The sequence below is a fragment of the Parasteatoda tepidariorum genome, chromosome 10, assembly GCF_982258835.1.
Source record: "Parasteatoda tepidariorum strain Cologne lab strain chromosome 10, Ptep-v5.0, whole genome shotgun sequence".
Lineage (NCBI taxonomy): Eukaryota > Metazoa > Arthropoda > Arachnida > Araneae > Theridiidae > Parasteatoda > Parasteatoda tepidariorum.
Genome location: NC_141764.1, coordinates 85,470,581 through 85,487,142, shown reverse-complemented (window position 1 = coordinate 85,487,142; position 16,562 = coordinate 85,470,581). Strand labels below are relative to the sequence as shown.

General features: G+C 30.6%; 1 protein-coding gene across 1 annotated transcript in view; it reads right to left on the bottom strand.

Annotated features, from left to right (window-relative positions):
- LOC107448601 (putative sodium-dependent multivitamin transporter) overlaps positions 1-16,562 on the bottom strand; it is a 45,486-nt gene that overhangs the window by 9,073 nt on the left and 19,851 nt on the right. Inside the window, exons 7-10 of the mRNA XM_043048909.3 lie at positions 13,756-13,963; positions 11,536-11,690; positions 6,522-6,724; positions 4,018-4,115 (exon numbers count right to left, since the gene is read on the bottom strand). Coding sequence (XP_042904843.2) covers positions 4,018-4,115; positions 6,522-6,724; positions 11,536-11,690; positions 13,756-13,963 — 664 coding nt within the window. The remainder of the gene's footprint in view (positions 1-4,017; positions 4,116-6,521; positions 6,725-11,535; positions 11,691-13,755; positions 13,964-16,562) is intronic.

The following is a 16,562-nucleotide window of genomic DNA, read 5'->3' as shown; positions in this document are numbered from 1 at the left end:
TAAAAAAAGTCGGACTTAGAAAATACATCAATGATTTATGAAATAGATAAGAGAATGCTTTCAATAAAATTAAATAATTAAATTAGACCTAAAGAAATTTTAAAAAATATTTAATTCCTCATTGCACATATACATGCAGAAGTTTTCAAATTATACATTAAATAGTTTGCTGCTACTCGTCGTAATCCAAAACGCGCATCTTCTTGGAATGAATTGGTTGAAAATCGCTTGAAGATAGGATTTCAATTGATTTGTTTTTTGGTACCATAAAGTCAGTGATCAGATAAAATAAAATAAAAATCAGAAAAACTACATATAAATAGAAACAAAAGTAATTAATTTTTTTACCTTTAATCTCACTATAAAATGAATCCTTAATCTAATGAATCGTGTATAAAACTCTGAATACGAAGCGTAAAATATTTGAGATACACGCAGACGAGAGTTAACAAAATAAAAATAACGGTTTAATTTTAAAATACTGAGTATTTTTACACAGCAAACGATTTTTTACTGATTTACTTCAACTTGTTTAGCGCAGAATAAATTTTAAACAGAAGAGAAAATGGAGTTGACGATAATAAATGAACTAATGAAAGTAAATAAGCAGAGCATCGCGAAGTTCAGATACATCGTTGTCAAGAAGACTACGTAATCAGAGATCGTCCACAACATGCATATGCACATTGATAGGAAACATTAAACTGGTGCTAACGCCGTTAAGATTCATATACCGCATAAAAATAATTCGCACAAAAAAAATCGCACAAAAATAAAATCGCATAAAACCAATCGCACAAAAACAGAATCGCATAAAAAAGGACCGCACAAAAACAGGTCTCACTGTGTATATATATGTATATATATATATATATATATATATATATATATATATATATATATATATATATATATATATATATATATATATATATATATATATATATATATATATATATATATATATATATATATATATATATATATATATATATATATATATATATTTATATATATATATATATATATACGATTTTAAATTTAATAGTAATTTTTTTTATAAAATGTATGTAAGGAAAGTTAATACTTCTGTTTATCATTTCTGCTAGCTTTTATAAATTTAATTTACTCAAAATACTTATGAAATTTTGCGCTTCTGAAAAGATTTTTTTCAATACTTAAGTTAAAGTTGTAAAGTTTTAATATGTCTCGAATAATTTGAAGAATATTTAAAAAGTATTGAAAGTTTCAGAATAAAGTAATTGTTTTAAATTCATTTTTAAATTTTAAAAGAAATAGTTTTTTCTAAATTATGAAACACTGCGTTTAGTACCTATTATAGTTTTATATATACTTGTTTTTTACTTTCAATTCATCCAGTCTTTAACCCTTTGATCCAGAAAGGACACCATTGTCCCTTATCAGGGGTTTGTTTAGAAGAAATTTGGGTCCGCTAACAGACCCTTCACAAAATATCTTTTCATAAAAACGGACCCTTCACAAAATATTTTAACTTAAAAACGGACCCTTCACAAAATGATTTTTCTTTTAATCGGCCCCTTCACAAATTTGTTTATCTTCATTATTATTTTTTTAATCGAATAAACCCTTTCCAGGGCAGAAAACAAGAAAGATGGATGTAAACGAATTAAGTCTTGTCTTCGGCAGACGATTCTTCCATTATTCGTCCAAAATGAATATTCTGCGTTCAGCAGTATAGGTTAAATACCAAATATTTGTATGTTGCATCTCTAATTATGAAGCAGCAATTGCTGTTTATTTTTTAAAATTTAATTTTTTTAATTATAATTTTACAGTGTTGAAGATAATCTTGTATGTCTTAATAATTTAAAAACTCCTTGAAAAAGTTTTTTTTTTTGCAATAACGGACCCTATTTGCACAAATTCATAAAAGCGGACTCTGGTTGAAAGAATGTGAGTAATTTTTTCACAATTTCACGAAAAACGGACCTTTCACAAAATGTCTGGACAGACCCCTGCTTATATGCACACTGTTAAACAAGTGCTAAGGAACAACTGATTTATGCAAAGTAACAGTCGCAACAGCCCACCAATAACCATAAAATCAAGCGCAGGACCCGTAAACTATATGAAGGGCAGTGTATACAAGCCCATCATTCATTTGAAAACTCATGCCGTTAGGTGTTTAACCAATATAGCGCCATAGGTTGTTGCACTTATTTCTGTCAAATTGAAGGTGGTGTTACAATAATTAAGTGCAAAATATCAGCAAGACTTCATTTGAGAGCTTACGATCGAGGACAAGCAATTGGACGTCTGGAAGCACGTTAAAATGTCACCAATGTGGCCACAGTAATGTCAGTGTCTAAAAGTGTAATCTCGTGATTAAAAAAGACCGGTGAACCTGGAAATGCTATGCCCTATACTAGTGGTCGTGTTAAGAACACCACACCACAAGAGGATCGATGTGTATCCCTAGATGCAAGAAGGAACAGAAATGTCACTCCTAATTTAGATAGCTGCAGATCTTACAACCAATACCGGTACACAGGTTTCTGACAGAGCAAACTCACGGCGATTCAATCAAGTTGGCTTATATGCACAGAAGCCTGTTCGATGCATCTCGCTTCAACCATTCCATCGTTGAGAAAGATTACGCTGGTTTGAGGAATCGTATTGGTTGGGGTCACCAACAATGGCCGAGAGTAATATTCTCCGACGACGAATCCAGTTTCACTGTGAAAAGGGATTCTGGCCACCAGTACGTGTGAAGAGGAGACGGAAAGAGTGTTACATTATGCACAATAGTATGCTCATGAGCGTGATTGGTGTGACCCATGCGTACTGGTGTGGGCAGGCATCATGCACTATGACAGAAAACAGCTTCACACTTTTGAGCGAGGTAGTGCTACATCCCAGCGGTATTGAAGAGCGATGATTCTGGATCATTTTCGTCATCTTAGGGGTGTGGTAGGTCCAGGATGTCAGTTTATAAGCAACAATGCGCGGACACATAGGAGAGCTGAGGTAAGAGACACACTATAAATTGATGGTACTGACCATATGCTATGGCCTGCGTACTCCCCCGACCAGCATCTTATAGGATCTATCTGGGATGCTCTTGGAAGGCGTGCTTCACAAAAACTACTGCCTCTCTGAACTGTGTATGAATTGATAACTGCATTGAGAGGGGAATTAGACGATATCATTTAAGGACAACCCAATAATTTAGTGGATAGCATAAATACATGCATTAGTGTGCATTAGTGTCCAAGGTCATACATCATACTTAAATATTCATACCTGTTTTCTGACAAGAAGACCCATTATTTGTGACTGTTTAGAAGCCGACTAAGAAGCATATTTTCAAATTTAATGTTCTTTATTTTCGATGTGATAATATTTGTGCCATTTTGCATAATAATAAATGCCCATTGTCTACTCTAAATATTTACTTAGTTTTATTTCTTCAATCAATGACTATTATTAATTGTTCTGAAAAACTTCAGTTACTCAGCAATTGTAAAGCAGTGTATATATATTTTCAGATGCTCTACTTACAAGCAAAAATATATTTTGATACATTTTAACTATAAAAAACAGTCTAATAGTAAATAAAAAATATGATTGATTATCGGGATTATATTTGTACTAAAATATAAAATCCAAAAATAGTAGTTTGAAAAACAATTCATTGATATTCAAAAATTTATTAATAATTAATTTCGTAAATTCTAGATCTAAATAACTGCAAATTTGAAAAGTTATTGTGTTGAAGTGGGCCATGTTTGAAGACCTTTACGCCTTTTTTTAAAAAAAGACACCAATGTTTCATACTGTATTTCATAACCATAAATTATTGAAATGCAAAATATAATAGTTTTCAGTAATTATGAGCTAAATTAATGCAGAATAATAAACAAAGTATGAAAAATATCATTTATATAAATTCTGCATCAAGGAGTTAAGCTCATTTCTAAAATATAAATATAACAGTAAATAAAATATACAAAACAAAATATTAGAATTAATTACCTGTGATTAGTGTAGCAAATATAATACAAACAAGTGTGACAATACATCCCAGAGTTGAAAACCATGTAAATGATATTTTGTACAAAAAGAATATGTCACTGCAAAATACAAAGAAAAAAATATGCTCAATATTAAGCTACAAAAATGCAAAGTAAAGCTGCAACAGGAATATATATGCAACGCACTAGCATTGATTAAGTCAGAAATTTATTTCCTATAATAAATATTTACGTTTATGTTAATGATCTTTTTTAAGTTTAAAAAATATTACGGTATATTTTAAGCTAATTGTAAAGTAGAAATAGTAGCGTTGTACAGTAAAAATAATGTGTTAGATGTATAGTTCCACATCTGCCATTTTTTTTTTATAATTCTGTGAACAATTTTTTTAGAGAAATCAAACTATTCTTTAATTACAGTAGTTCCCAGAAGATGCTCCGCAGAAGCCTAGTTGGAACTTTTTCTTTTTGAACTAAGAAGAGAAACTTTTTTTTAACTAGCTACTTTGAAGAATTTTGCAACCTGTAATTAGAATTTGATCTGATAAATAGTTAATTATTTATTTAGTATTATGGTTATTTTTATGAATATTTTTAGTAAAATACCGACGAAGAATGAAATAGCAAAATTTAATAATATAAATATGTATATATTTTTCTAATTCCAATGTATTATATGAAGAATAAATAAGATAAACATTTATAGAATTTTGCATTAACATTTCCCGTCGAACATTTCAATTCATAATAAAATAAATCAGAAAAAAAGGAAAATTGATTCTCTTAGGATCTTTCTCATTATAAGTTATAATTTTTTCAACTGTAAACTCTAATAATTTACGTTTCATGCTTCATTTTTTTTTTGGTTTTCATTTCAAAGAAACCATAACTCAGCTTTTTTTAATGTTATTTTCAACATATCTATTTAATATTATTTTCAGCTTATTATCAATTTAACATTATTTTCTGTTTATTATTCATTTAATATTATTTTCAGATTATTCATTTAGCATTATTTTCAGCTTATTATTCATTTAACATCAATCTCAGCTTATTAACTAGCCAATATTATTTTCATTTCATGTATAAACCAAATTTACAACTAAACAAGATATGGCTCCAAGCCCCCCCCCCCCCGTATTCAACTGCCAGACATCAAACATAATTTCAAGACTATTGAAATGATGAAAAATTTCATGAAAAACAATTACTAGTCTTATTAGTTAATATTTTTACAAGTGCTAATTGTTTTTACAAGTGTTTTATTGTGAAGTCGGATGTTAAGTCAAATGACCGACGATGACCTAGGATTCCATAGCCAAGAAAAAATTGGGAACCGCTGTTTTAATTTAATTTTATTTCATAACCGTCGTTGAACAGGTGACCAGATTTTGAGTTTACTTCTACCAATGTTCAATTCCGTAGCCTTGTATATTTTAATCCTATCCAGAAGACAATGGAACTGCAGGATTGAGGGAATATCTGCATTCCCGGTGAAATGTTTGATCGAACTAACCTGCATTACATGGAGACTCTAATCCATGATCTCCACCATGGAGGATATTTTATGACAGCAATGTGGTCGGTGGGAGCTGGGTGTGGAATTCGTATCGACCAGCCATAGCTGGAATTCGAACCCAATTCACATCATTGGAAATCGAACGCTCTATCCCCTAAGCATTCTACACCTCTCGCTGTTTTAATAGATGATTTTGGTCTCGAAAAACTCTTTAAAATTACCACGTAATTAATAACTAAAAAATGTATAAAATAATCTTGAAAATGAAGCCGAGAATCTAAAAAGTGCTCACAAAATTTTAATATTTTTTAATCACATAAATGATTTTACTATTTGTTTTTTATACCCTTATGAAGTATACTGGCGTAACACTTTGTACAAGTTATATAAGTATAATTTTTTTAGCATTTTATACAAGTACTTGATCTTATCTAACTCAGGTGTGAAATCTAGAATTAATTTTTTGTTCAAAAAGCTAAAGATTTGTTTTCAAAATGATATTTTTTGTTCAATTTATTTCTATTCTGAATGTACAAGTTTATAAAGAACCTAGAGGTTTATATGCATATTTATACACTTGTTTGCTCTTTTGAAAATAACACTTAAGACCTTAACGTATTGCATCGTAAACTGCAATGTATTACCGCCTTTTTCTTTTCAACTGCTACCTAATTGAGCAGAGGTTTTGCTTAGTATTCACTAGGTTGAATTCAAAAAAGTCCTGGCTAGGAATATATTATTTACATTGCATAAAAAAACGATAGTTTGTATGGCGAGAAATAAATTACAAATGTTGAAAACAGAGATGCGAAAATATTTAAGATTCACAAAAGAATCTTATGCAATAAAAAACAAAAGAAATTTTGTTCATCAGTAACCAGTAACCAACCCCTCTTAAAAGATGGCAACTATGTAATTCGTAGTTTGTAGCAATAAATACTCAAAGTTTGGTTAAGTAAAAGAGATTAAAGGAATAGTTTACGAACCTATTCATATCATTAACACTCAATGATATACTTTCATTTCTTACTGCATCTTCAATAGTAAAACCTCCACTTATTGCAGAGGAAATGTTATTACAACCATCAGATCTTAGAGGAAGCGAAGGAAAAACATAACCACTGTATACAGATCCGTAACCTATCCAACAGGAAAATGCTACGCCAATAACTAGACCAAATATGATACACTAAAAACAAAAGAGATATTTTTAAATATATCTTACATGCATTTAAAAATTATATAATTCTGTTAGTAATATTTTTCTTAAAATTAACCAGCTCAAATAAAACTTTTCTTTTCTAAGAAAACTGTTTAATAAACTGTAAAAATGCATCCTAATAATAATGAAGATATGATTGAATTTCAGATAATGATAAGTATTAGCTACCAACAACAACCAATGACTTGATCAAATATTATACTAAAAAACCTAGAGGAAATTGTTTAGAAATTTAGTATTAGAAATAAGTGATTAATATATACAAATTTAATCAAAATTTGCTTTGCAAAGAAAGTACCATTTACTAATTTTTAGAAATCTTCACTTTATAAGGAGCTTGCTTAAATCGTACTATTTTCACATTTAATTTGTGATTAGTCTCAAATAACTCATTTGCAAGATTTAATAATAAAACGTACTTATTCAGCTTTTTATATCATTTTTCAGTAATAATATTTGCGCAGAGAGTATTGAAATTTAATTGCTTTCGCAAAGTCTGTAAGCTGTACAATTTAAGAAACCTGGTACCTAATTCGTACCACCCTCAAAACTATTAAGAGCAATTTATAATGACGTTTACTTATAATGATGTAATTATTATATCACTTTATAATGACGTTTACTTATAATGATGTATAATTGTATTTATATTTAAACAAATAATTAGACCATAACTAACCCAAAAATTTTTTTTAAAAGCATATTGAGAAATGCGACACAAAAGTTTCAAGCTCTCTCTCTCTTTTACAATTATAACAACAGTATTATATTAAATGAATAATTAGACCATAATTAATCCAAAACAATTATTTAAAGGCACATTGAGAAATGCGACACAAAATTTTCAAGCTATCTCTTTTACAATTATATTATATTAAATGCTTACAATTACATTATATTATAGTATACAATTAAATTATATTATATTAAATTGCAACAGTATTTCATTAAATGAATAATTAAACCATAACTAACCCAAAACAATTATTTAAAAGCATATTGAGAAATGCGATACAAAATTTTCAAGCTCTCTCTTTTACAATTATAACAACAGTATTGTATTAAATAAATAATTGTAGACCATTACTAACCCAAAACAATTATTTAAAAGCATATTGAGAAATGTGACACACAATTTTCAAGCTTTTACAGTTATAACAACAGTATTATAAGCCTATAAAATGTTAAAGGAATCTGATGTTGCGTGCTGAAAAGTTAAAAGTAAGAAAACTTTTAAAAAAAAGCATTTTTTTTCATAACCAGTTTTTATTTTTTTCTTTAGTTTTAGAAATGGAGGAATCGGTATGATTGAAATTATCAATATAAAACGTACTGGAACAGATTGGTTTATCATATCATATTACTAGCTGATAATTACTTGATCAACATTTGACTAACCAAAAAACTTATCACTTATCAAACTTTTTCCTTCCTCGGTATAAAAAAAAGAATCAAAAGAATATTAAATCGAGTTAAATTTAATAAAATAGTTTCGTTTCTTACCGATTTATTCACATATTCTGCTGTAAAAAATTCAGTTTCATTTAAAATTGATGCATCAGAATCGTCAATTCCTTTTAAACATTGTTCTCAGTTGCTGTATTATTATAAGCCTCACTCACGAGATGAGAAATTTGCTAATGGGCGAAATTGAATTCAGAAGTAGTTCTAAGCAGCTTTCGAGAGTTTGGAAGTTGTAAAAGGCTTAAAACTCAATCTGATTTGTTGTTGCAGTTTATACGTTGCTCTTAAATCGTGCCGGTACGATATAAGAATGCACACAAAGTACGATTTAGGTAATTACGCAACGTTTTAAACAAATTCTTATTCCAAGCCTCAAACAATAGTTAGCTAACAAAGAATCGAATAGAGCAAAACAGAATAAGTTGCCTGATAATCATACGATGTATTAATTAATCCGTACATTACTGTAGATCTGCTATATCTTTTTATAGCATGTCGAAAACTGTTACAATGAAAATTTGTGAAACTTATTAACTTAAATACAGCAATTTGATTCCTCTGCACGGATCTCTATATGAAACAAGCTGCACAATTTATCCATTAGAGCGTTTTTATACACTATTTCTTAAAAAATCAGAGGTGATATGATTTAATAAACTTTTCTCTAATTATGAAGATTTGGTTGGTATGGGGAAAGTCCTTATATTCCAAAATGGCATAATTTCTCGCATTAGCAATCGACATGTTTATGCCTTTACATCACAGAATAAATTCATTTTTTTTACAAGCGCTGCACGTTCGCATTGAAAAATTCGTATCGTTTCTCGACAAAAATATAACTATTTTACAGGTAAATTGCGTAAAATATTTATTTCATATTCTATAAAACTAAGAAATGGAAACACAAAATTTAATTCAAAGAATGCATTATAAAATTATATTTTTTATTTTATTTATTCATGTGTTTTAAAAAAGTTTAACCCGTAAGATAGGAACTTAACTGCTTGTAAACTTATTATAAGGAAGTGGGAAGAATACTTTTATATAAATATTTAAGTATTGATAGGATATATCGATTTCCTGCCTATGATATGTTACCTACATCTCTTATTCACTACAGATAATGAAAACTAAATAATGAAAGACTTTGATTAGAATAAGATGGTTAATGGTTAGTATAAGTTCAAACGAAGAAGCCAACAGTAAAAAGTCATTTCCTCTGTTATGCGTACGTGGGTTATTGCGTAGTTTATGTGTTTTATTTGCTCACTTTTCATCGAGTTTATTTGTAGCTATTAACACAGAATTTAAACATTCGGTTATTTATCATCACAGAAGTTCAAGTTTAGACAAATTCTTCACCGAAGGCAAAATTTTGAATACCCCACACACCTATCTTCAAAAATTGGTTTTAAAAGTCAAATTAATTTTAGGTAAATAATAAGTTAATAAGTTTCTTTTTATAACCCAATTTTTAATATTTAAAATATTTAAAAAAAATTGACACTACTAAACAGTTTATTTTGTTTACGTGAAATGTTCACAATGAATCTTTCACATTTAATTGGATTTCAATATTATCTCGAAAAAGAGTTAACATTTAAATTTCTTCAGAATAAAAATATTAAAACAAATTAGTATAGTCCCGCAGTGGACTGATCGTTAAAACGCGGTTCCCAGCAGATCACCGAAGTCAAGCATCACTGGCTGCGGTCAGTGTGTGGGTGGGTGACCACTTGGATCAGTCTGCGTAGGGACAGAGGGTGTGCGGTATTGGTCCTCACTAAACTGTGCTACCGTAAAGTGCTCGACTTCGCGTGCAGGTCGTCGGGCTACCGAAGCGGGGGTGCCATCCCCTCTGCAGAGGATCAAAATTGTGATGGCATGTCTTCGGATCATCCTCAGGGATGTTTCCCAGACCGTCGCCAATAGCCCATTGTGCAGCTCTAGTGCGACGTAAATAAACTACAACAACAACAAATTAGCATAAAAAGTATCATAAAACAGAACTAATACAAACGCAGATAAAATTTGCCTGACTTGTTTTTACTGAGTCAAAATCCATTATGACGATAATACCACTTTTCACAATATTTATACGACATGTCATAATATTTTTGTTGCTGTTGTTATTGTTAATTTACGTCGCATTAGAGCTGCACGATGAGCTATTGCCGACGGTCTGGGAAGCATCCCGGAGGATGATCCGAAGACAAAAATATTTTTAAAATCACTTTCTAATAAGAGTAATATTCAAGTATAATAGTGTGAAGGAAATAAAATTACAGAGACTCGTTATAAAATATACTTATACATTTTGTTTGCCACTTTGAAAGCAGAAGATGTTTGTTGCTCTAAAAAACGCTGACGGTTTTCAGAAATTTATAGCAATAAAATGATTAAGGTTAAAGAAAATAAGCTGCGAAATTATAGAACAGGATACAATTTTTCCTCCTTAAGATCCTAGTTTCAGTTCAAAATGTTTTTAGCAGGTGGCACTGTAGATTCTTAAAATCTAAATCAAAGATTTACGAATTTCAAATCTTTCATTTCGGAATCTTTTAATGAATAAAAATCAAATTAGAAAATGTTTGACGCGTTACATTAGACGACAATGAAACAAAGCAAAAAAAAAATCATACAAACCCTCGAAGCTGTTATCATATAATTAATACTCGAACCCACTATCATAAACTCTCATATTACACAAAAATCACCAAGCACATGCATCAAAACTCAAATTAAGAAACGATCAAATGATATTTGCAACGCTATTAGTCGAAAAAATTTTAAACTAAAACCAGGAATTCTTGGAGGAGCGTAATGAACCGTCACATGCACAAATTTACTGTAAAAATTTTTTTTTCAAATCTAAACTGTTGTTTAGTTATTAATTTGTATAAACTTATGTACGTAAACTGCTGACCGGCCTATGTAGGGGTTAAGGAACTGTCCTTGCATCAGAAAGATTCTGGGTTTGAATCCCGGGCAAGGAATGGATGTTCTTTCCTTCCCTGTACAATCTGTCCTTACTGTGGAAGCAACGTTGGCCCACCTAATATGGTGCCCCTGAAAGAGTGGCCAACAAATCTGCACTTCAGGTGCCTGTATGACCTAGGTCATTCTCCAAGTGGGCATTGGGGAAAATAAAAGAAAGAAAAGATACATAAACGTATGAAAAAAATCGAAATGTATCGCCTTCAAGGACAAACTTCATGTTCCATATTAATGTAATAAACTCTTATAATATTTAAGTATTAATTTTAAAGAGTATAAAAAATAACCAGGTTTGAATTTCAAGCCGGGTAGGATACTTTTTCAGATGATCTTCGAGTCAATACTGCTATCAAGTATACTGCCAGTACTGGTCCTTCAGTGACACTCATTAGTACAGTTGTAATTTGCATGAGACTGTCTGCCGCAGTGAAAGAGAACGCTATCAAAATGCAAAGTACTCCATACAATACAGCTGAAAAATAATAAGTCTAATTTATATTGTGTACGTTGTACAATCTTAAATAAATGTGTTCTAGTTCTTGACACTAAAAACCCTTCACATTTGGTAATAATTCAGATACATTTTTGATGGATCTTCTAAACTAAACTCAGAGGCACGACAGCCCATAGAGGGCCAAGGCCTACTGTGCCCATCTCAGTTTTCTTGACCTTGGGCTCTGGGGTGCAGGAGCAGATGTTCCGGTCAGGTGGTGAACCGAACGCGGAACCCCCTGTGCTTAGTTCCCAATCACGCTTGGTACTCACTTATCGACCCACTGAAAGGATGAAGGGCTGAGTCTACCTTGCCCGGCCCGATGATCGAACCCAGGACCTGTGACACGGGAGGGCGAAGCGCTACCAATCAGCCACCGGGCATCGATGGAACTTCTACATTTTATTAATTCCATTGTCTTGAAGGAAATATTTTTTTATGTGAATTGCTGTGAACTACCTTTTTCATCAAAATTTTCACGTTTATTTAGTTATAAGCAATTTTTTTAAGGGGATTCGGTAGAGCATATACCAATAATGCTAAAACTGACCTTTTCTATGTACCTTTTCTCAGCATTTAAACAAGATATTGCATCTTTTTTTCCACTGAATATTTACGTACAGATGTTTACACTGTAATAACTGTTAATATATATCTTTGAAAGAATTCTTTTACTAAAATTATAAACTGAAAACTTTTAATCTCTTAGAAAAGTTAAAAATTTTTGAGCAAAAATCTCTCATAACTCAAAAAGTATTCCTGTTGACGCTGAAACATCATCACAGCATACAACTGTGAAATTTTTTGTGGTATAATCTCAAATATTCCCAAAAAAATTTCAAATCAATATCATAAATAGTTTTTTAGGAAAAATGTATCGAAAAAGGTCAGTTTTAATAATATTGATATATGAAAAAATTGTTAGTTAGATTAATTGATGCAAAATTCTATTTTTTTCCTTCTTTTTTTGCAAAAAAAATGGATTAGAACCTAGCACAAAAAAATTTAACTTAAATTTAAAAATAAATATAAATAACACGTTACTTCGAAACGAAAAAAAATTAAGTTAACCCTTATTTATTTTAAAAAAAGTTTTGATATGAAGGAATTAATCAATTTCAGATTTTTTTTCCTTTAAAAAAACGTGTTTTAATCTACAACCCTATTTTTTACATTTTAATTTAACGTTTAACCAAAATAATAAAACATATAAATGTTACAATATCACGAACACATATATATTTTTTTTTACAATTTTAGCAGTGCAAAGAATTTTACAAACTTTCGAACGAAAAAAATAAGACCTTCAAGAACGGATTAAGATAAATATGTTTCAAAACCACAAAAGGAATATTTTTTACGATCTCATTAAAATTCACAATGGGAAAGAGATTAAGATTTCTGTATTTTTGTCCTTCAAAGGCTTGTTTTAATTTTGCGCAAAAAATTTGTCTTTATGGAAATGTTTAGTAAATAACAAGTGAACAAAATCGTAATGAATTTTTATTCAATTCGTTAACATTATGGATTAAAGATTTTGTTACCCGCAGAAATGAATTTATTATTTATGAAACAAGATTTCAATTGAACGACAAAATGTCTTAATACCTTTTACTTGCATAAGAGTTAATTGAAATTTTCTTTTTAAGCTTAAATATTCCAATTACTCACTTTATAATATGCATAAACAATCATTATATGTTAAATAAATAATCCCCAAAAACTGAAGCGGTAAGATTTTATTTGATTAAAAACTTCATTCGCTTCAAAAATAGACAAATAGAAACACAGTCGAATACCATGCTTATAGCATTCAAAAATAAGCATGCAATTTCAAGATAGGCAATTTTCACTTTCAAAATAGGTGACCGTTCACGTCTGGCAAGTCTTGAAAATGGGAGCTTATTTTTGAGAGCTTGAAACCCAAGTTGTATATTTTTGAGGCAAATGAAGTTTTTAATCAAGTAAATCATTTAAGTATTTTTATTACTATGCTTTTAATGATATGTATGCAGTAATTCAGCAAACCTTAGAAATGTCTTACATATTCCTTTCGCAATAAGAACTGCTTTTGAATCAGTCAACCATGTAGAATACGACAGAGGTTTTATGAAATCTATTACTGTCACTGTTGATAAGGAATTGAGTGCCGATGATATTGTGCTGAGAGAACCACTAAATATTCCGGCAATACAAATGCCCGTTAATCCAGGAATAGAACTTAATCGTGAAACAATGTAGAATGGAACTACCTACAAAATAAAAACAAACTTTTTGATCATCTAAAATATTTCAAAATTATACTTCGGAAAAAAAAAAGAATTCGGAAAAAAAATAAAGTATATAAATGCAGCAACAAAATGCTGGTCTGAATACGCTATGAAATTTTCTTTCTGATATTATTACCTACAAAATAAAAACAAACTTTTCGATGATCTAAAATATTTCAAAATCATACTTCTGAAAAAAAAAAAAGAATTCGGAAAAAAATAAAGTATATAAATGCAGCAACAAAATGCTGGTCTGAATACGCTATGAAATTTTCTTTCTGATATTATTACCTACAAAATAAAAACAAACTTTTCGATGATCTAAAATATTTCAAAATCATACTTCTGAAAATAAAAAGAATTCGGAAAAAAATAAAGTATATAAATGCAGCAACAAAATGCTGGTCTGAATACGCTATGAAATTTTCTTTCTTATATTATTACCTACAAAATAAAAACAAACTTTTTGATGATCTAAAATATATACTGATCGTTAAGACACGGTTCCCATCAGATCACCGAAGTCAAGCATCACTGACTGCGGTCAGTGTGCGGGTGGGTGACCACTTGGATCAGTTTGCGTAGGGACCGAGGGTGTGCGGTATTGGTCCTCGTTAAACTGTGCTACCGTAAAGTGTTCGACTTCGCGCGCAGGTCGTCGGGCTACCAAAGGAGGGGGTGCCATCCCCTCCGCAGAGGATCAAAATTGTGATGGCATGTCTTCGGATCATCCTCCGGGATGTTTCCCAGACCGTCGCCAATAGCCCATTGTGCAGCTCTAGTGAGACGTAAATTAACAGCAACAACTAAAATATGTCAAAATTATACTTCTGAAAAGAAAAAAAAGAATTCGGAAAAAAATAAAGTATATAAATGCAACAACAAAATGCTTTTCTGAATGCGCTATGAAAGTTTCTTTATTATATAAATGGAATACAATAAAGAGTGTATATATCGCTCATGCGCTGCAACAGTGCCACAACTCAAAAAACACGCGTTTTGGACTAAGAACAAGTGTAAGTATGAAAATACACATTCTTTTCAGCAGCAATAATAACGCAACTCATAATTCAACTTGAAGGTAATTTTCGTTTAAGCAAACTAATGCATTTCTTATGCATTTTCCTTAGCAATGAAAACTTTAAACCCACTTATCTCAAAACATGATTTTTTTGAGTTGTACCGATATTGCAGCCCATGAGCGATATATTCTATTTTATAACCATCGTTGAACAGCTGACCCAATTTTTGGGGATTTACGACTACTAATGTTCAACTCCGTAGCCTTGTAATTTAAAAACCAATCCAGAAGACAAGAGAAGTCTTGGATCAAATAGTGGGAGATATTGGCCTTTGTGGAGGACTTTTTGATGGAACTAACCGGTATTAGCGCTACGTGATGACTAAATCCACGAAAACCTTCCACGTTTAGCCTGACGGCGAGGGCACTCTAATCCATGATCCGTCTACCACTAAGGATAATTTACGTCAGCACTGTGGTCGATGCGAGCCGGAGGCGGAATTCGTATCGATCAGCCATAGCTGGGATACGAACCCGGTTCACCTCATTGGAAGGCGAACGCTCTATCCCCTGAGCCATCATGGCTCAATCATGTATATATAGATACTTCTATAAAAAATAGACTGAATATATTAGAAAAGTTTCTTACGTATATAAATGAAATACGATAAAGCATGCATTGGGGCCGCTGCAAAAACTGGATGCATGAAAATTTCTTACACAATGGAATGCAACAAAAGTTGCATTAACAAGATACTGCTACAAAAAAAATTCGATCGAAAATGTTAATTTCTGTCACATGGAATGCAATAAAGCATAAATACACAAATGCTGCTACAAAAAAAGAAAAAAAACTGCGATATATTTATGAAAGTTTCTTTCATATATAAATGGAAAGCAATTTGATTTCAAAACTTTTTATTGAAACGCTGCTGATCAAGTTTTCAAACCTGGAAACCCTTAAAAATTCTTTATATCAAATCTTCATTAACTATCAGGAAACTTAATAATGTATCAAAGTGTTATCAAATATCAGGAATCTTACAACAATGAAATTCTTTGGGAAAATAAGGCTATAAAAGAAATTTCAATTATAAACAATTTTATTTAGAAGGCAAAATGACTCTACTACAAAAATATTATCTATCCTTTATTTAGCATAACCGCGCCATCAAGTAAAACATTTAAGCATTATAAACTAAGTATAATTCAAAAGAATGTGTCAGATTAATAAACCTGGCAGATAATAATCATTTTAACATTAATTTAGACTTATCTAAAACCAACAATTTCTAGTCACAAAAAAAAGACGTTTAAAAAATCAGATAAGTGTACCTTTTCCCTGACAACACTGTGATGTATGTGACGACTCTGCTTTATCCTGCTGTAAATTCAAATATCTGCTTTAAACGTCTTATCTTTATATCACAGTTCTTCAAACTTTTCAAAAGTGAAAAAAAATCTTTTTTAATTAGTTTTGACCTTAACAAATGCTTAGATAAAAAAAAAGTGTTCCTGTTTTTAAAAAATCTAAAGTTAAGTGCCACTTCATTCAACTTA